This window comes from Apium graveolens, chromosome 3, assembly GCF_009905375.1.
Source record: "Apium graveolens cultivar Ventura chromosome 3, ASM990537v1, whole genome shotgun sequence".
Classification (NCBI taxonomy): Eukaryota; Viridiplantae; Streptophyta; class Magnoliopsida; order Apiales; family Apiaceae; genus Apium; species Apium graveolens.
In genome coordinates, this window is record NC_133649.1 from 284,009,327 (window position 1) to 284,030,162 (window position 20,836).

The 20,836-nt window shown below is 34.2% G+C and overlaps 2 protein-coding genes across 3 annotated transcripts; one reads left to right on the top strand and one right to left on the bottom strand.

Moving 5' to 3' along the window:
* Positions 1 to 281: 281 nt before the first annotated feature.
* LOC141713484 (condensin complex subunit 2-like) lies at positions 282 to 15,983 on the top strand. 2 transcript variants are annotated; one of them, XR_012571971.1, is made up of 9 exons: positions 282 to 745; positions 979 to 1,138; positions 10,046 to 10,429; positions 10,663 to 10,823; positions 13,586 to 13,646; positions 14,017 to 14,082; positions 14,188 to 14,273; positions 14,578 to 14,717; positions 14,997 to 15,437. XR_012571971.1 is itself a non-coding variant. In XM_074516916.1 (9 exons), the coding sequence occupies exons 7-9, from the start codon at positions 14,243 to 14,245 to the stop codon at positions 15,569 to 15,571; spliced, it is 297 nt and encodes a 98-aa protein (XP_074373017.1). In that variant the 5' UTR covers positions 302 to 745; positions 979 to 1,138; positions 10,046 to 10,429; positions 10,663 to 10,823; positions 13,586 to 13,646; positions 14,017 to 14,082; positions 14,188 to 14,242; the 3' UTR covers positions 15,572 to 15,983. The 2 variants fall into 2 exon arrangements, 1 of the variants encoding a protein (XP_074373017.1); XM_074516916.1 differs by lacking the exon at positions 14,997 to 15,437 and adding an exon at positions 15,446 to 15,983 and having other exon boundaries at positions 302 to 745.
* Positions 15,984 to 16,204: 221 nt separating this feature from the next.
* Positions 16,205 to 19,433, bottom strand: LOC141711097 (uncharacterized). Its single transcript, XM_074513535.1, has one exon. It carries the CDS (start codon positions 19,398 to 19,400, stop codon positions 16,383 to 16,385), a length of 3,018 nt encoding a protein of 1,005 aa, XP_074369636.1. The 5' UTR covers positions 19,401 to 19,433; the 3' UTR covers positions 16,205 to 16,382.
* Positions 19,434 to 20,836: the final 1,403 nt, after the last annotated feature.

Below are 20,836 nucleotides of genomic sequence, written 5' to 3' on the forward strand. Positions count from 1 at the left end.
TTTATATAATATAATATATATGTAGAATGTGGGCTTATAAATTAACCGATCAATAATATATTAAAAATTTTGAATTTAATATATATTTCACTTTAGAAAAAAACAGAGCCAATAAATAACTCAATCCTAGCCATTCATATTAATTTAAAATCAAGATTTCACTTAAACATGTGCACACCTAATATTTACCGACTTTTAGTTCGATAGGTAAATTAAAAAAGAATAAATATATAAGCTCCAAATCTATAAAATCAGGATATATTTAATCCTGTTAAACATTTCAAATTAACGGGTTTCATTTTACAAAATATAAATAGGGTGATTTCATATTTAGCGAGAGCCAAGAAAGCCCAACAATTCCGGAAACACAATACATTGTCACTCACCTAGTCATTTCATCAAGCACCTGGTGTGCACACACTTCAAACTAACAAAACACCAAACCAGAGCTTGTAAAATGGTAAACAAACCCTGTAGAATCATCCCACGACCTCTCCTAGAAACAATCCTTAACAACCACGCCAATCATCACCGTGTTTGAGGAGGGGGAGTATTATAGGGAAGCTGTTGCGGCGTTGAGGTTGGCCAAGGAGGTTATTAAGGTCAGCAGAAGTGGAGAGGGAATGTTGTTTGGGAGTTGAATCAGAAAGGGGGGTTTTCGAAGTCGTTGGCGAATTCGGCTACTGATTGGCCTTGTCTTTTGTTGGAACTTTTGTCTACTGCTTCGGAACTTGATTACTTTCAGGTAAGGGTCTTGCAGATATTTTGGTATCTTTTGTATAGCATAATATAGCATAAGAAGGAATATTTAGTTGAAAAGGTATAGGTGCAATCGTAAAGTTTGAAGTAATTACCAGATTTTAAGCATGAGCTGATAAACTACGAAAATACTTAATAGTGCATTTATTCATTTTTGATTTGTAATGCTTGATCTAATTTATTGATTTCGCTACATATTTTCTTGCCATTACTGAGTAGCCCAAATTGGTAATCCACAATATTGATGTCCTAAAGAATGCTGAATTAGTAGATGATACAACGGTCCGTGGATCATTGTATCACGACAGTCTATCTGGAGAATAATAGCTTTGGGTGCCAATGAAAGAATTCTCCCGGTCATTCTTTTGACGTCAGACAGGTACTTACTGTTGCTGCATAGTACAATTTTGGTGTTTTCATTTGCAATTATGGTTGTTATTCGTCAATCTGTTATTTTTTACCTAGTGACCAGTATGCTGGACTTATGACAGTTCCTTTAGTTGCTTTATATTGTTAGATTAGACTATCGAGTAGACATAATATTTGAGATATCACATATTAGGTACTATCTTAGTAAAGTTAGTAATGTTTTATTTTCGTTTTTTTTAGTTTGTTTTCACACAACACTATCCATTTGTTTCTTGATTGCCAATTTCCTTACAAAAATCTAATTTGCACATTGCTACTTGAGGGAATTTAGGATCCTTAGGAAAAGAGTGTAAATAGAAATTTTAGAGAATAATAAATGTTGTATATTGTGTGTTGTTGCAAAGGAAACTCCTCTCATCTAGACATATAGCATATTTATAATTTATAAATGAATGCAACCCTACTATAGACGCTTGTATTATACCATTTTACTCTTTCTTCCTGTATTTCACTTATCCTAGGAACTACCAATTTATAACCTTTTTCATTACTAGAAAAGTATTGAAAGACAGAGATAAGTGCATATTGATGTCACTGCAACTTGCTTTGCATATATAAAGATTGCAAAGAAAATTTGCACAGATCTGTGTGTCCACACTTGTGAAACTTGGAACACATTTTTCATTTTCTTGAAGCTCTGAGGAAAACTTAATATGATAATATTCCTGTGATTCCAGTGAAAAATGGATTTATGCGAGTTTGAAGCACCTCGGTCATGAATATATAACTTGTCCCAAATGCTGGTAAACTTAATAAAATTTAAGCGGGTTTAAGCGGAATTAAGTGGATTTTGAACGATTAAGCGGTTTTTGACCAATTAAAAGGGGAATTAAAAATTATTAGAAAAAAATAAATCTTATTTTTAAAAAAGGTATAATTTGATATTTTTAAATTTTACTTGTATTTTTTAAGTTGATTATGATTTTGTGAATGATTATTTTATTAATTTATTATAATACGTGAATGTTATCTCTTTATTCAAAAAAATATTCATTACTTTTAATATATACATATTAATTAATTTATTTATAATCCGATTAAGCGTCCGCTTGTAAAACCGCTTAAGCGCCCGCTTTAGCGCTTAAGCGCTAGAAGGTGACCTCACCGCTTAGGTCCGATTTGCGCTTTTTACAACACTGAGAAAAAGAGGACATGGGAGTTGTGGCATCAAAAAGTAGCGAGCCATCCACGAATAGCTAACTCGAGAAAAAAGGAAAGGAGAAGTTCCCCGGGCGATCTCGTTTCTTACTTTACCTTTTTTTTTGCCTACCAATGGACCCAAAACCAATCCAAAGCCCTCTCTTATCATCCTTATTGTTCCGTCAGTCTCGATTATATTGTCATTATTGTCATTAATTTTGTCCCAAGATATTATCCACATTATATTATTATATCAGGTGATATTATTATCTCAATTTTATATTATGATAATTATTAATTTATTTGACTTGATGGAGTAAAATGTGGATTTTGATTGATGGATAAAAAAACTAGAAAAATGGAGTAGTATTTATACACACATCTCGTTCATGATATCTGCAACAATCTCTTCTCCTTTTCGGTGACTACTATATATAATATTACAATGGCGAATCATCTTTCTCGACAAGAAATAGAAGAAGAATGCTCTCAGATTTTATTCTCCATAATATTATTAATTTTTGTGATGGTCATATTGTTGTTCCCTCTTCTACAGGATCTTCTTCAGGGACAGTTTATCATATCCGGTTCCAAATTTTCAAGATTCAAAATCGACTCGCTTATTATTAATAAATTCAACGAGTCTGGAAGTATTAGTAGAACATGACATCATCAAATTAAATTAGAGTTTGACATCATCATATAATGTCATCCATAAAAGGAGAGCTTGACATATCAGGAATAATGATGTCAACTATACTCGATTTTTTTAATGGCCGTATTGTTCTTCCCTCCCCTACCCCCTATAGGGAGACTTTATCATATCTAATGCCAAGTTTCTAAAATTCGAAATCGACTCGCTTACGGTTTCGAACTTCAACCTCTCAGAACCTACTATTAGATCTCATTGGAACATCAACATAAATTTAACCAATTTTCATAGTGTTGATTTATCTTTCAACTCCTTTAACAATCATTTCTCGGTATTTTACGAAATTCAAGAAGGTGCAATTTTGGAGAAGAAACTTACTTGGTTTGATATGAATTCAAATAAGTGTAACGTATATGTAACCCTAAACTTCTGGGGATCGCCAGACAACGTAGATGACAAGATCATGAAAGCTATCAGTGAGAGTATTGCGAATAATGTTGAAAACCAAATTTAAGGACCGTCTTTTACTAAATTGGTTATGGTGGAATAAGAATCCCTACTTCAGAATCAGCTGCAATTTGCAGTCGTCTTTAAATTCTTCGGAGAAGATGTGTGCAGATTTGTTGATCAATGATTCTCAAGCATGCAAAATTGTTATATATTGAGGGGTTGGCCGAAATGAACATCATAGTTTCGAGTATTTAATTATTTTAATATGATATATATATATTATTTTAAATATTGAGAACTATATTGATGATCACTCTTCCACAAAGACGCAAATATTTAGTTATAAATTGTTATGCTTAAAGTTCAGTATATTAACGAGTTTTGTTTATGTTAGAATACTAATATGAGATCATATAAAGGGCCTTTTTCTAAAACCCATGAGATTTTAGAGTGACTAGTTCCTTAACATGGTATCAGAGTTCAGGTCGGTGGAATATGGTTCAGTTGTGTAATGAGAGGGAGTTCCATATTTAGATAAGGCCTTTCAGAATCTCATTGGCATTATCTACTTTGGTATCATAAGCACCGCAAGTAGTTCTCAATTAAATTTTTAAGTTATGTATCACATTTGAATATGTTAAGTATTGCTCCTGTTAGCGTCCTTTTGTAATCTCAATTCTACTTCGAAAAATTATGTAAACTCATTTTAAATTTCTACATGGTAGCTTGTTAAATTAGATGCAGGCATTGTTAAATACAACCTTTTGATGTGCTTCTCTAATTCTCTTAATGAAACTTCCTTGTTATGATGAAGAAAAACATTTGAGTAATGTTCTTTTCAAACATGCTCACCATTCTAGATAAGAAGGTTTTGGTTATTAAGAATCTGTGTATCTATAGTTTTGATGAATCATTAGTCTTAAAAATAAAAATAAAGATAGAGGTTGTGTTATGATTTTAAACATTTCTTTGGTTTTCTTGTATTTCAAATGGTTTGCTTTCTCCTAAAGGTGTCAACTTTGAAGGTTAAAATTTAAACTTTCTTCACTAAAGTTAGTCAAGAAAATATTTTTCTTTTCTCGTGGTTTATATAAAAATAAGACTAATTTACACTTTGCATCCCAAAATTTTGGTTGAATCTCACTTCAGGTTTAATATTTTAAACTAAAACGGTTTGCACCCCAAAGTTTAGAAACGCTGTCAATAAGCATCCCTTGAACGTTTCTGACGTTAAGTCAGACGTTAACGCTATTGTCAGAGGGGTATTTCTGGTAATGTATATTTTCAAAAAAATTACGCAAACGTAAATTACAGTCTACATCCCATATTTTATCTTTAATCTCATTTTAGGTCTATAAATTTAAATAATAACAGTTTGCATCCCACAATTAATTTAAATAAATAAACAAATTTATCTAAAATATTCAATTTTCTTTTTCCAAGTTTATATTATTTAAAATGAAATATAATAAGTTGAAGTATAATACTCTCTCTATTCCACCCAATTCTTTACATTGGAATATGAAGGCTCGACACGCATTTTAAAACTCTTATGAAATATAGTTACCTCATTTTTTTAAATTCTTTTCTTCTAATTAAAAATTTAATGTTAAATTTTTATAAAAGAAAAAAATTTTAAAATTAATTATGGTACTATAAATTGTAGTAGCCTCAATTATGAGACGGATGGAGTATCATATTAAGAAAAAATAGTAAATAATCATTAGCTAAATAAAACAAGCGTAACGAGAATAATTAAAGATAGTCTAATCCTAATACTTGAATATTATTTTAAACGGACTAGATTATATAATATTATATGTTATCTACTTGTACAATACTTAAAATATATACTTAAATTCATAAATAACTTATGCTTTTATAATTTGTAAATTTTATAAATAAAGTAATATCATATTATAATATTCTTAATCATCTTTCTCTCTATTTTCTTTCTGATTTCAGTTATATTATAAATGTGAAAACGACACTGAATTAATTATTATTTTATGAGTTTCATGTAAGTCATAACATCTTAGAAATTGACTTTTAGAACTTAATATACAACAAATATAGTAAAGATTCCGCGTTAAAAAATTATATAAACTAGACCAAATTAACTAATGGTCCAGTTTTAAAATCCTAATGTGAACATAAAAAATAATATAACTCGATTTATTTTTTGATAATTTGTAATTACCATTATTTTTTGATAACTGAATTTCAAAACTCTAGGATGCAAAGTAAGATTTGAGGAAAATTTTAGGATGCAAACTGAAATATAAAAATATTACCAAAAATGCCCTTCTGACAATTAACGTTAACGTCTAACTTAACAGCAAAACTACCAAAGGGATGCAAAAAGTCACCGTTTTTTAAGTTTAGGATGCAAACTGTTAAGGTTAAAAGTAATAGTACCAAAGTGAGATTCAACCAAACTTTTGGGATGCAAAGTGCTAATTAGTCTAAAAATAACTATAGTGCAAGCTTTGATGGGCATTAAAACTTTCTTGGTGGATCCTCGTGTTGTTCTTGATAATTTGGATGGTGATCCTGTTGATCTATGTAGCTGGACTATAATACTTGTTCTGCTGAAAGCTTGGTCATTGGCCTGTAAGTTCATATTAAATCCAGTTTAAAAGTTTTATGATACATAGTTATTGATTCTTCTTAATATGTAAAATTTCAGTGGAACTCCTAGCCAAAAATTATCTGGCATCTTTTCTCGAGGCATTGGCAATTTAACAAATCTCCAAAGTATATGAGTATTTTATGTAAGATGTGTGTGTTCTTCTCAGTCTTTCTGATCTTATACCGACTAGGCCTGTTCAAATTTTGTTACTGATTTTGTTGTGTAATATGTTGCAGACTCTTACATAACAACAACATAACTGGACTTATTCCAATAAAGTTGTGAAGGCTCAGAAATCTGCACACTCTTGATCTTTCAGATTATATATAATTCCTGCAGGAACATTTAGTCAAGTTCAACTCCTCCTGCTGGGTTCATATAATAACTTGCTACAGCTTTGGTGCACTCCATCAGTGCCATACCAATTTTTTGCATAATTCTCATGAATTCACCCCCATAAATTATTCTTGTTTGAATATCGACCGGTGATCAGATCAACGGATTGTCGAGCCCACGAAACACATAATTGTAATTCTTCGAAAGGAAGCCAGTTAGTACCCATTAAATATGTTAAATATATAATAAGTTCAAAGAAAAATAATAGTGAGGAGACAGAATTTTGGGTATTGTAAAATTTGGTGCAAGCAATTAAGCAGAAGAAGTAATATATACACACAAATTTCGGACCGTTACTCATGTGACATGCATCAAATATATAGTCGTTGTAGTGTGAAAAGTAAAATAAAAAGACACGAGACCCACTGATTGCAGCCCGTTGCAATGGTCGTTGAAAACTAAAGTTGAGGGTCCCGAATTGATGGAGTTTCAAAAATTGAAGCCATCAATCCTCATACGGTGCATACTCATTTTAGTATGGACCGTAAAAATGATGTTGAATCAATCTAAATACATACCCCGGTGCATGTGCTCTAATGGGGGCAAGAGAGGTCACTCGACCTCCCTTAAAAAAAATCTTGATTTCATATGTATTCATAGGATACATATCTTTAAAAGAACCACGTTAATATTTATTTTTGTGGTAATAATTTTACCAGCCGGGGCAATAATATAATTATTAGGAACGAAAATAATGAGTGATGCACTTTTTTATATTAATAGTCTTTTTTAATTGGATGTTGAGCAAAAATCTCACGTTAATTGCCACATAATGCTACAAGAAAGTGAAGAATTAGAGAGTATAAAATCGAGATTGAACATAATGCAGCCGATAAGTAACCATCACCGATTTTTTTAAAAAATTTCTATGAACCCCCTTGACTCTAAAACTCCACTGGTTGCATTCCCCATGTTTGCAGTAGTCTTATCCCACCTTGACCTCTGATGTTTTGGTGTTGGGGTCGACATAGCATCCCAAAGAGTTTATCCACCAGTAAGCGGTGTAGCATCCGAATCAACATCTGGAATTTCATAGATGTCACCCATCTCTTTTTTCTTCAAACCCTCCTTCATGACTGTTTGTAGCACGCACAAACTTACATAAATTTATTTATTTTTTATGAAGGAGAACACTACAAGAATTTCTAATTATACCAACGAAAAATGTTCACAAAACCGGGTATGTTGGCAGTTACTAATGGATTGTCAACCGAACTGAGAAATTTGAAAAACTAACCGTATACCAACAAAACCATGATGGATTACTGCCAGATATTTATTAATAGATATTTCCGCTTGGAAAATAGACGCCAAAAATGCCCGTCAAACCACAACAAGGAAAATGCTAATGATATGCCATCAAAATTTTGCCAACGATCTAGTAATGGAATACTACCATTTTAGAAATGGATTACCAAAATTACACTCACTTAAATGCAAACTTGCTACAATCCGTTATAATTCTATATGAGTTAAAGGTATATCTATTACTATTCCATTCGTACATTCAGCTTTCATATTTAATACTCCCTCCGTCCCAACCATTTCTTTACACTTTCCTTTTTGGGATATACCTTCCAATTCTTTACATTTCAAAATTTTCCAAAAGTAGTAAAGTTTTTATAATATAAAAAGTAAACTCATCCACTACTTACCTCCACTATACCCACTTTATATATAAAATATTAATCGGTCCCACCACTTTACTCACTTTTTAAACTTTCCACCACTATTTTATCATTTTTCTTAACCTCCGTACCCAAACCAAATATAAACAAATGGTTGGGACGGAGGGAGTACCAATCTACCTTTTGTACTTTTACAACGTCTTATTAATTTAGTTTTAATCCTTCTCTACGGCAGATCATGTCACATCTTCTTCTTCCCCAGCATTGTTACACTGCCATTTCACTTTTTTTTTTGCTATCAAAATTGTTCAGCATTTCACTAACTTATATTTTAATTAGTTCTTATGTCCATAATGATATTATTTTAATATCAATGTTGTTAATACATGTTTTCATTTAGCTAAATTTAACCTTTCATTAGCATTACAAATTTAGTTAGTTTCTTATAAAATGTTACATGTGTCACAAGTACATAATTTTTAGTTTATTAGCTTTTTAGGAATCTTATAAATAACATTATTCTTGTTATTTTGTTTATTTATAACAGAAAAATTGTAATTTTATTTTCCCAATCTTAGTTGGTTTAATTTAATTAACATTGTATATTCTAGCTGTGAATGTTTTTATTATTGTAGGGTACTAAAAAGTAGGAGTGAGCAAACAAAAACTGAAAAACCGAAACCGGACCGAAAAATCGAAAAACTGAATCGAAAAAAACTGAAACCGACAGAAACCGTAAAAAACCGTAACTGAATCGATGAACGGTTTGATAACGGTTACGGTTTTACTCCAAAAACCGAACCGAAAAACCGAACCGTTTATAATACATATAAATACATATTTAATTTTCTATTTATATAATTTATAAATAATACATTATTAAATATATATATATATATATATAATAAATTTGTTACCATACTAGTAGTCTGTTACTTCTTAACTTGGTATCACCTGATTAGTACTTTGTTCATTTTCATTTATAAAACTTTTTGTAATTTTCATTTCCTGCTACCTCGCATTTTTCAAGTTGTTTTTTTCCTCGTACATTTAATTTTCTTTATTTTGTAGATAATAAAGTTAATAGGCTACATATGGTAGGTTCTAAATATTTCTTATTATTTTATTAAAAAATTAAATTTAAAATTATAAAAATTAAAAACCGAAAAAAATCAAAACCGAAATACGGTTAACCGAACCGAAAAAACCGTTCTGCACGGTTCGGTTACGATTAATAGATAGAAACCGAACCGAACCGAACCGACATGTATGGTTTGGTAACGGTTTCTGTAAAAACCGAACTGAACCGAATCGAACCGTGCACACCCCTACTAAAAAGTTCAATATAAATAATGATTGAATTTTGATGTATCAAAGAATTGACAGCGGAGGATACTTGCTCCGGAATTTTTAAGCGGTTTTTCGTCTTGAATGGGACATATTTTCAGTGTTCATGTTTCAAATGTGAAAATCGGAAATTATAAAATGCGAAAACGGTAAAATCACACTTATTAAAGAAAGCGTTTGTAAGAATAGCAAATTTTTCGAAGATGGATTCGGGAGACCATGTGATGTGTCTTATTTTAGTAAATTAGGTTTGTAATTTTGTTTTATAATTATTAAATTTTAATATGGGTCAAAATTTTAACTTAATTTGTACATTATACTCCTAAATTTTGGATTTAATTATGTTTCATATAAATATCAACTTGTAAAAGTAATTTTTTGCTCTTATTATATTTTATATAATATAATATATATGTAGAATGTGGGCCTATACATTAACCGATCAATAATATATTAAAAATTTTAAATTTAATATATATTTCACTTTAGAAAAAAAACAGAGCCAATAAATAACTCAATCCTAGCCATTCATATTAATTTAAAATCAAGATTTTACCTGTGCACACCTAATAAACATTTCAAATTAACGGGTTTCATTTCCCAACAATTCAGGGAACACAAGACACTGTCACTCACTTAGTCGTTTCATCAAGCACCTGGTGTGCACACATTTCAAACTAAGAAAACACCAAACCAGAGCTTGTAAAATGGTAAGCAAACCCTGGAAAATCATCCCACGACCTCTCCTGGAAACAATCCTCAACAACCACGCTAATCATCACCGTGTTTGAGGAGGGGGAGTATTATAGGGAAGCTGTTGCGGCGTTGAGGTTGGCCAAGGAGGTTATTAAGGTGCAGCAGAAGTGGAGAGGGAATACTGTTAGGGAGTTGAATCATAAAGGGGGGTTTTCGAGGTCGTTGGCGAATTCGGCTACTGATTGGCCTTGTCTTTTGTTGGAACTTTTGTCTGCTGCTTGGGAACTTGATTACTTTCAGGTAAGGGTCTTGCAGATATTTTGGTATCTTTTGTATAGCATAATATAGCATAAGAAGGAATATTTAGTTGAAAAGGTATAGGTGCAATCGTAAAGTTTAAAGTAATTACCAGATTCTAAGCATGAGCTGATAAACTACGAAAATACTTAATAGTGCATTTATTCGTTTTTGATTTGTAATGCTTGATCTAATTTATTTTTTTCTCTGCATATTTTCTTGCCATTACTGAGTAGCCCAAATTGGTGATCAACAATATTGATGTCCTAAAGAATGCTGAATTAGTAGATGATACAACGGTCCGTGGATCATTGTACCACGACAGTCTGATCTGGAGAATAATAGCTCTGGGTGCCAATGAAAGAATTCTCCCGGTCATTCTTTTGACGTCAGACAGGTAGTTACTGTTGCTGCATATTACTACCTCTGTCCCTCTCATTTCTTTATACTTTTTTTTTCAATGCTCGGCACGCATTTTAAGGTAAATATAAAATATGTTTCCTCAATTTTTAAAAAAAAAATTCTTTTTCTGTATAAAAGTTTAAACATTAAATTTTTTTTAAAAGATTTTTTGTTTTTAAACTACACTTTTACGGAGCCTTAAAGTGTGTGCCGACTCCCCGTTACCCAATGTAAAGAATTGAGGGGGACGGAGGGAGTACAACTTTGGTGTTTTCATTTGCAATTATGGTGCTTATTCGTCAATCTGTTATTTTTTACCTAGTGGCCAGTATGCTGTGTTGAGTAACCAGCTCATCTAAAACCTTAAGGTATTAAAGGAAGGCCCCGTAAGATCATATATTTAACACTCCCCCTCACTCGAAAGCCCATTTATGGGTTGAAGAGTGGAACACCGGCGCTCATCTTTGGGGCATTAATTGCCTTTAGTGTCCACATTAAATTGTGAGAATGTTGGGGGTGGCTGGGAATCGAACCTTAGTTCTCCCGCCAGCCTAAGCTCTGATATCATGTTGAGTAACCAGCTCATCTAAAACCTTAAGGTGTTAGAGGAAGGCCCCGTAGGATCATATATTTAACATGCTGGACTTATGACAGTTCCTTTAGTTGCTTTATACTTTTAGATTAGACTATCGAGTAGACATAATATTTGAGATATGACATATTAGGTACTATCTTAGTAAATTTAGTAATGTTTTATTTTCGTTTTTTTTTAGTTTGTTTTCACACAACACTATCCATTTGTTTCTTGATTGCCAATTTCCTTTCAAAAATCTAATTTGCACATTGCTACTTGAGGGAATTTAGGATCCTTAGGAAAAGAGTGTAAATAGAAATTGTAAATAATAATAAATGTTGTATATTGTGTGTTGTTGCAAAGGAAACTCCTCTCATCTAGACATATAGCATATTTATAATTTATAAATGAATGCAACCCTACTATAGACGCTTTTATTATACCATTTTACTCTTTCTTCTTGTATTTCACTTATCCTAGGAACTACCAATTTATAACTTTTTTCATTACTAGAAAAGTATTGAAAGACAGAGATTAGTGCATATTGATGTCACTGCAACTTGCTTTGCATATATAAAGATTGCAAAGAAAATTTGCACAGATCTGTGTCTCCACACTTGTGAAACTTGGAACACATTTTTTCTTTTCTTGAAGCTCTGAGGAAAACTTAATATGATAATATTCCTTTGATTTCAGTGAAAAATGAATTTATGCGAGTTTGAAGCACCTCGGTCATGAATATATAATTTGTCCCAAATGCTGGTAAACTTAATGAAGTGAAACATGGTTGTCACGTCGATGAGTCGAGGCGAGTCGACGGACCTCCCGACTAGTCGTTGACTAGTCGACAAAAAATAATAAATTATTATAAATTAAAAATGTAATATACATATATATATCCACACACACAAATGTATATATATTATGTATTTTAGATTTCTAAGTTCTAGGTTCAAAGTTCCAACTCCTTCCACAATGTTTTATTTAAGATTCTAAGGAATTAAGAATCGAACACTTGGAGAGACCGATGAAAAAACTAGAAGAGTTAAGAAATGACAACAAAGAAAAGTACTTGCAATCATCTAACAATTTAGTACAACAAAGAAAAGTATTTGCAATTATGTGAAATATGTAACAATTAATCAATACCAATTGTCTGAACAAAGAAAAGTATTCGCAATCATGTCAAATATGCAAAAAAAATTATGCAGATTTTTTTTTTACACTGAGCAGCTCGACTAGTCGACTAGTCAACCGCTTAGTCGACTGACCGATTAGTCGACCAGGCGACCGAAATATCGACATTCAGTTAGTCGACATGTTGAGTCGACATCCAATCACCGCTTAATCGACTAGTCGCCGACTAGTCGCGACTAGTCGACCGACATGACAACCATGAAGTGAAAACCTAAGATGATAATAATCCTGTGATTTCATTGAAAAATGAATTTATGTGAGTTTGAAGCACATCGGTCATGGATATATAACTTGTCCTGAATGCTGGTAAACTTAATGAAGCGAAGCATCTGATTCATCCTACCTCTACATGCATTTCCCGTGTGCTAAATCTACCATTCCAATTTTATCATCTAAACATTACAATTGTTATGAGGTGCTTCTACCTGTAACATGAACCACACTGCTAATACAATTTTGGTTGCAATATTTAATTATATGTTACTGTTATTTTTAAGATTGACATTATTCGAATAGAACTGACTTAACAATTTAACTTGATTACTTGAACATGAAACACTAAATAATACCTTTGCTCAGCGAAGATACTGGGTAGCAGCCGGTCTAAGAAGCTTTCCAGCATTTTTTCCCCTTTAAGCTAAAATAAAAGCCAACCTAAATAGTTGTTAAGCTTTTTTACTAAACCTCATGAATGAAAGCATGAATTCACATTGTCACTACTTATAGAAAGATCTATCTGATAGAAAAGTGTTTCTTATGTGCCAGAGTTTTACTTTATACGTAATTATTTCACAAGCTCAGAATAACTGGTGGTAATTCTGTCACCTAGATTGTCAATGTGCATAGTGCATGCCATACATATAGCATTAATATCTGGTATACGTATTATTCATGTTTTTTAATTTTAAATTGTTATATTGTGTGATTCTTTTAATTCATTTTGTTTACAATTATAAACATTGTTTGTATTCATTAATGTTCTGCAGCTATTATTCCTACCGAGCTTTTATGGATTTTGGGTTTCCAGATATTTTTATCTCTCGAGAGGTAATCAAGTGAAATTTAAGTTATGAACCAGTATCTTTTTCGTTTATCTTGAGGCCATGTAATCACTATTTTCTCTCCCGGCTGTAATTATAAAGTGAAAAGGCCTAATTTAGTCTGGTCCTTTTTAAGGCCGAAGTAGTTCCTTCCTCTTGAACATTGCTTTCCCACAAAGTTGATGTTTTCTCAATGGTTTTCGTACATCATTTACACGAAATCAGGCCATCATATTCTCATGTTTTTTTAATGTACTTAATATTATTTAATAAAGTTGCACGTGCATGTTTTGCTGGCCATGTGGAGTTATAGTCTGCTATGATGTGTTATTTAAAATTTGAATATCTTAGCGTATCTGACCTTTTTCAACTTGCAGACCTTTGGATGGACTCCTTAAGAGGGTAAACTGCATATGGTTAATGATTATTTCAGTCCTGCTGAGGTGGGCTCAATTTTATAGACCAATATGACAATTTAAAGGCGTGATTTCTTTTTACAGTCTATGAAGAGCTAATTTGAACTTTGACGTTATATCTTGAAATTGTAGTGGAATGTGATTGTTGAGGTTCTAGGGCCAAACCCACGGCATCTGTTTGAGCTATATGCACTTAAAAAAAGCAACTATTACCAAAAGTAAGTATTACTGAATGAGATTTTTTTTTTAACTCACACACTCACTTTACCTTCGACAAGACTTAAACCCTCGAAATCCTGTAAATGGGGTGATGGCACTGTCTGTAGAGCACGAGCTCTCTGCTGAAGTTCATTTTCATAGATGATTTTGTTCTGGTCGAGAAGATATAAATTATTTTATTTTAACTGCACAAGAAATTTCAAATATGATCAGGATCTTTTAGGCTAATTTGTTGTTATTGGCTGATGCAAGATCCATTACTTTCTTCTTTTTGGTATAGATCAATTCTTTTTTTCTTTTCAGCTGAAATGAGTCATGAAGCGGATATTTACGATAACATGCCATCATGGAATGATGATACTGGGTTTGCTGACCATTTTGATGATGGAAATGATTGTAGTGATGTTGAAGAATCAAATACACTGGTCTCTCAGCCTCGTCAGGTTTGTTTACATTATATTCCGATGATCCAATCTACCGTTGCTTCAGCTATTAATCAATTGACATATTTGGAAACACTCTAATATTTTTTCCTATGGATCTGAGAAATCATTAGTGAGGAGTTCTACCTCTTCCCTTCGTTTCACTGAAACCTATTGTAACATCAATGCTTGATGACAATTTACTCATTATACCTTTGCATTATATTTCTTCACTGTTAGTATAACGAAAGTTACACTATTCCGTTCTAATAAAAAAATATTATTACCCGAGTAACACAGGTAAATAAGATTAAAGTCCAGTATGACAGAAAGTCCAAACAAGTTGATGTTCAGGCACTAAAAGAAACTCTTTGGGGGTCTTTGCAAGAATCTCAAGTGCGGTCTGTTCGAGTAGTTGATTTATCTCGTTCTCGACAGTTGTTTATATTTGACATCAAGTTTTCTCATTCTAGCATAAGCTCCCTTGAAATAAAGAATTATATCTTGGAAGGTCTATGTAATTTTATACTGAAGTGGGACATTTTAAGATTTAATTCTTAATTAGGATGTTTAAGATTTAAAACAAGGTATTGCAGCAACTTTTCTGATATGGCTTGTGAATTGTGATATTATGCTGCTTTTTGAACACAGTTTATTTAATTAAAGGTAGGTATATTAGATGTCAGTCTGTTGCTTCTAAATTCTGATATCTTTCCATGCTGCCATCGTCTTGTTTTTCCAATGTAAAGGAGCAGGGGGAAACAATATCTATCAAGGATGCCTTGGCCACATTTCCTGATGACTGCAGGGCAGCTGAATCCCTCAAAGACATCTCACCGCACTTGCTTTATATGTTTGCTGCACCTAGCAAATGAACACGGACTGAGTATCCAGGGCCGGGAGAGTTTGGACGACTTGAGCATTCATCTTCCACAACAGCAATGATCTGTTAAAAGGAGCAATAATTATAAGTTCACTGCACTCATCTTTTGATGTTGATGGATATTCCTGGACAGTATTTGGTTGCCCCTATAATATTTTAACCTGTTGTCCTTTTGGCATGAAAATAATTTATATTGATATACGGTTACCTTGAAATGTGAATTTATCACAGCCTCACAGGCAATGGAGTGCGTAGTGCTATTGCTGATTGAATAATCGGTAGCCTCGTCTTCTCTCCAAAATTTAAATGTATGGATTTGATGATAATGGTCGGATTTTGTTTTATTAACTTTAAGCTGGCTTCTGAACAAAAGTCTACACTTTCAATCTGGATAACACTAATTTTCTTGGAGCTTTGTTATATTAAGGTTGGAATGGTTACTATTGATTCATATCGAATGTCCTGCCTAAGCTCCATGGCTCTAATGATTTTCAAAACAATGTTGTTCCAGTAAATGTCATCCTTTCTTCAAAGATTATAACAGATGCAGATTTGAAAGTTTTTCTGTCACTATTACATTCAGAGTCATTGGGAATATCATAAACTTTTTCTGCAACTACTGGCTCAGATTGATTTTATTGAAAGAAAAGAAAAAAAACACTCAAGAGATTTCACCCTGTCAAACACAATCTATTTATAATATGGTGAATGGCAAAGAAACACCCAGCCAAATGTTAGGTAGATATTACAGAGTACTAATCAAAGTAAGAATCTAGTAACAGCAAACAGAGTCATTTCTGGAATTACACAAACATAGTCAATTCAGTCCGGCTGTAGATGTTTCGCTCCTCATCATAAAGTGAAGGATAAGCAGCCACCATTGCATCTTGAGCGCCAATGTAGAGTGAGTTGTACAACTTCCAGTATACTTGTCTAACCTTTCTTGCTGGATGAAACAACCCCTGAAGATAGTAGTTAAGTACAACAGCTGCGCCTAATGCAACCCTCATCGCTTCAATGGCTTCCATGACAGCATTTATGACATGCGGTGAAGTCTCAAATATGTTGGGCCAGACGTGGTTCATCAAGTGAACCAATGCATCCTCACATCCCAGACCAGCCACACCCAGAGCCATGTGCTTGACGGCTGATGCAGCGGTCTGCCTGTGAACCAGATCCCTGTCCATCAGAGCATCTACAAGTAATGGAGTCACGGCATATATGTAATCTTTACCCATTTCACCAATGTACTCGAAAAGAAAGGAGAGAGATTTCAGAACACCATTCTGCACATTTAGCTCAGGAACACCATACTCATTCATCAAGGCAGGTAACACTGTAAAAGGTGAACAAGTTTCTGCAACTATTGCAATTGCCACAGTTGTGCACACGCGATTCTGGCGTTCCTGAACCTTGAGATTGTTCAACAAGGTTGCCAGAACATCTTGTGGTCCAATAGCTTTTGCAATGTACCCAAAAGTATTCACTGTAGCTCGACGAATTCCCTTTTTGTGGGCTTTAAGCATCTCAAGAAGCTCAAAGCATATCCTCACCCACTCCCTAGCAGGAATGAACTCAGCTCCACGATCAGCAATTCGACCAACAAGATCAATACAGTTCTCCTGAACCTTCTCATGCCTATTCTTCAAAATTGGGGTCAACCGTGGAAGCAAATCTTTGATTGGAGGAGTCATTTTAGACATACCAATACTATTCACAATTGCTTTTAGTGCTCCCAGTATTGATCCCAAGACTTCAGGATATTCTTCTCCCAAATACTCGTACAAAACAACCCCAAGATGTCCCATAAGTTGCTCTTCCTGGCATTGTTTCATGACCACTGCAACCCGTGTAATGAGATCTGCTGCATGCTGTCTAAGCTTTGCACTCTTGTTGTTCAGACGCCACTTAATTGTACCACATATCTGAAGAAGGTAAGGCTTCACCCTCTTCCCTAAAGAATTCACTACTGCACTGAACCCATTAAGCATCACATTAGAATCATCACTGGTCTGCTCTTGGAATGCATAAAGCATGCCATCAATTAAAAGCTCTTCCAATCGAGCATCAATATCAGATGCACCCAGGTCTGCTATCACCTTCCCGATTGTCTCCATAACCATTCCCCTATACGGTTCACTCTCATCTTTAAGGCCCTCCATTATTCGTCCAACAATATCAGCAACTCCAGCTTTGTTTCCTATTTCAACAGTAGTCTCAACAAGCTGTTTATAATTTCTACGATCCAAAGCCATCCTCCTAACCCAAAAATTGCGGAAAAATTCAGGCAACATTTCACTTCGAATATAATTAGCCTCTACACCTTCAGTGCTAACACACTGCTTAACCACTCTTAACACAATCTTCTTCATTTCCTCATCGGGTGACTGAAACTCACGTATCAAGATAATCATGACTTCTTTTGTATAGTAACTTGCATATACCGCATCCATTAGTGGTATAATGAAACCAATTGCCTTCAAGAAAGCAGCCAAGACTTTCCCACGGTGTGACCTAATACCCTTCCATAGCGGCTTCAAAACTGAGTCAAAGCTTTCAATACCATATGGAGCAGAGGCCTCTGCAAGAGCTGCTAAAGACAGAGCCGTAATAGTTCTGACCTTCTGATTCTCATCATTCAGACCATGTTGGATAATTTCTACAAGAGAACGCAAGTGAGGAAGAACTGCACAGCCTATCAGTATAGCAATTTGCTGAACAATCTTAATACCCGTGTGACGAGCTTGCCATGACTTCTTACTTTGACATACAGCTTTCAAGAATGGAAAAATGGCAGGTATCCCTAGTGCAGAAGCAACAACACTGAAGGCTCTCGCAGTGGTGTTCCTCACATACTCATCAATGTTATCAATATCAGGACGCATTGCAGAAATCATTGTAGGCAGGCCAGCTGCTTTGCTGAGATTGGATATAATTTCTCTTCCCTCTACACGAGCATAATAGTCTTGATCAATTAATAAAGGCTCAATCACCACAAGGATTTTGTGTACATAAGGACGTACCAAATCATCCAGTTTATATAATACTCTGTCAATGACCTTGACCAAAAGATGCCTCTCCTGATCTTCCAAGGTAGGTTGCATGAGAAGCGGCAGTATCTGACTAAACAATTGGCCAGCACCAAACTCCCTGGCCTTATCAGTAAGCTGTCTCAAAGCCGTTTTACGCTGAGCCGGTGTTCCATTCTTCACCTTAAACAACAATTTCATAATTTTTCGCCCTTTCTGCTCCTCAGCAGACAGTTTATCTTCTTCTTCATCTTCCTCATTCAGCAAAGCTCCGAAGAACTGGTAATCTTCGGGCTTCATGAATGGCAAACCGCCTGGCAATTCCTTGGGAACATCGAATTGCTGACCTCTATTCTCTTCAGGAATTGCATAAAGTGGAGTTGCCATTGGAGTGGGGGTAGCAATGAGTTTCCTAGCAGGTGTTCTGATAGGCACATATGAAGCCGGAGGATCTAAAATTGTATATCCTTTCTCTGGGAACATCGAGTCGAGTTCTTGATCACTCAGCAAGTAGTTAATGTTAATAGCCCCCGGTGTTGGGGTAGCAAGTTCAACTCCTCCCACTGGTGTATAATAAGCAGTTGCAGCTTTGTTGCACTCCATTGGTGTTGCACTCCCCATGTCTGCAGCAGGTGTCTCATCCCACCTTGACCTCTGTCGTTTTGGTGTTGGGGTCGACATAGCATCATCCCAAGTCGTCATTCCAGCGCCAGGAGTCATTGCACCAGCATTAACTTCTGTAGTCTCATCCCACCTGGATGACTCTCCTCTCTTTCTCTTCAGACCTTCCATGCTGTTATTGTTATGTTTGTTTGTGTGGGTGCATCCCCCTCGGCCTCTATATATAGGGTGTAGACGATTCGATTCATAATAGAATTAGCAATATCTTTTTATCTATTCATGTTAGAATTACCAATATCTTTTAATACTTGTCACCATAATTTCTATTCATGATAGAATTAGTAATATCTTTTAATCTATTCATGATAGAATTAGCAATATCTTTTAATACTTATCACCATAATTTCTATTCATGATAGAACCTTAAACAACAATTTCATAATTTTTCGCCCTTTCTGCTCCTCAGCAGACAGTTTATCTTCTTCTTCATCTTCCTCATTCAGCAAAGCTCCGAAGAACTGGTAATCTTCGGGCTTCATGAATGGCAAACCGCCTGGCAATTCCTTGGGAACATCGAATTGCTGACCTCTATTCTCTTCAGGAATTGCATAAAGTGGAGTTGCCATTGGAGTGGGGGTAGCAATGAGTTTCCTAGCAGGTGTTCTGATAGGCACATATGAAGCCGGAGGATCTAAAATTGTATATCCTTTCTCTGGGAACATCGAGTCGAGTTCTTGATCACTCAGCAAGTAGTTAATGTTAATAGCCCCCGGTGTTGGGGTAGCAAGTTCAACTCCTCCCACTGGTGTATAATAAGCAGTTGCAGCTTTGTTGCACTCCATTGGTGTTGCACTCCCCATGTCTGCAGCAGGTGTCTCATCCCACCTTGACCTCTGTCGTTTTGGTGTTGGGGTCGACATAGCATCATCCCAAGTCGTCATTCCAGCGCCAGGAGTCATTGCACCAGCATTAACTTCTGTAGTCTCATCCCACCTGGATGACTCTCCTCTCTTTCTCTTCAGACCTTCCATGCTGTTATTGTTATGTTTGTTTGTGTGGGTGCATCCCCCTCGGCCTCTATATATAGGGTGTAGACGATTCGATTCATAATAGAATTAGCAATATCTTTTTATCTATTCATGTTAGAATTACCAATATCTTTTAATACTTGTCACCATAATTTCTATTCATGATAGAATTAGTAATATCTTTTAATCTATTCATGATAGAATTAGCAATATCTTTTAATACTTATCACCATAATTTCTATTCATGATAGAATTAGCAATATCCATAAAATTATTAGTAATATCTTTTAATATCTTAAAATATCATTTTCACTGTCCTCTTTTTTCTACGAATTCGGCATATTATCAGAAAATAGCTGTAATAAATTTTTTTAATTATTTTTGGGGAAATGTTAAGATATATTGATTAAAATCATATTAAAAAATTATTATAAATTTTAAAATTATCTTGCATAACAAGATGGGGAAAACGTAGTAAACACAATCCTTAAATATTTTTTGACGATTCAATATGTTAGATATATTGATTATAGTCGTATGAAAAAAATTATTATAATTTCTGAGATTAGTCTCGCATAA

What these genes read in the sequence shown, in the direction of transcription:
- LOC141713484 (XM_074516916.1), top strand. Translation starts at nt 14,243, where the DNA reads ATGCACTTAAAAAAAGCAACTATTACCAAAA. An exon ending in AAAAGCAACTATTACCAAAA is followed by an intron (nt 14,274 to 14,577) that starts GTAAGTATTACT and finishes TTTTCTTTTCAG; the next exon opens with CTGAAATGAGTCATGAAGCG. An exon ending in TGGTCTCTCAGCCTCGTCAG is followed by an intron (nt 14,718 to 15,445) that starts GTTTGTTTACAT and finishes TCCAATGTAAAG; the next exon opens with GAGCAGGGGGAAACAATATC.
- LOC141711097 (XM_074513535.1), bottom strand. Translation starts at nt 19,400, where the DNA reads ATGGAAGGTCTGAAGAGAAAGAGAGGAGAGTCATCCAGGTGGGATGAG.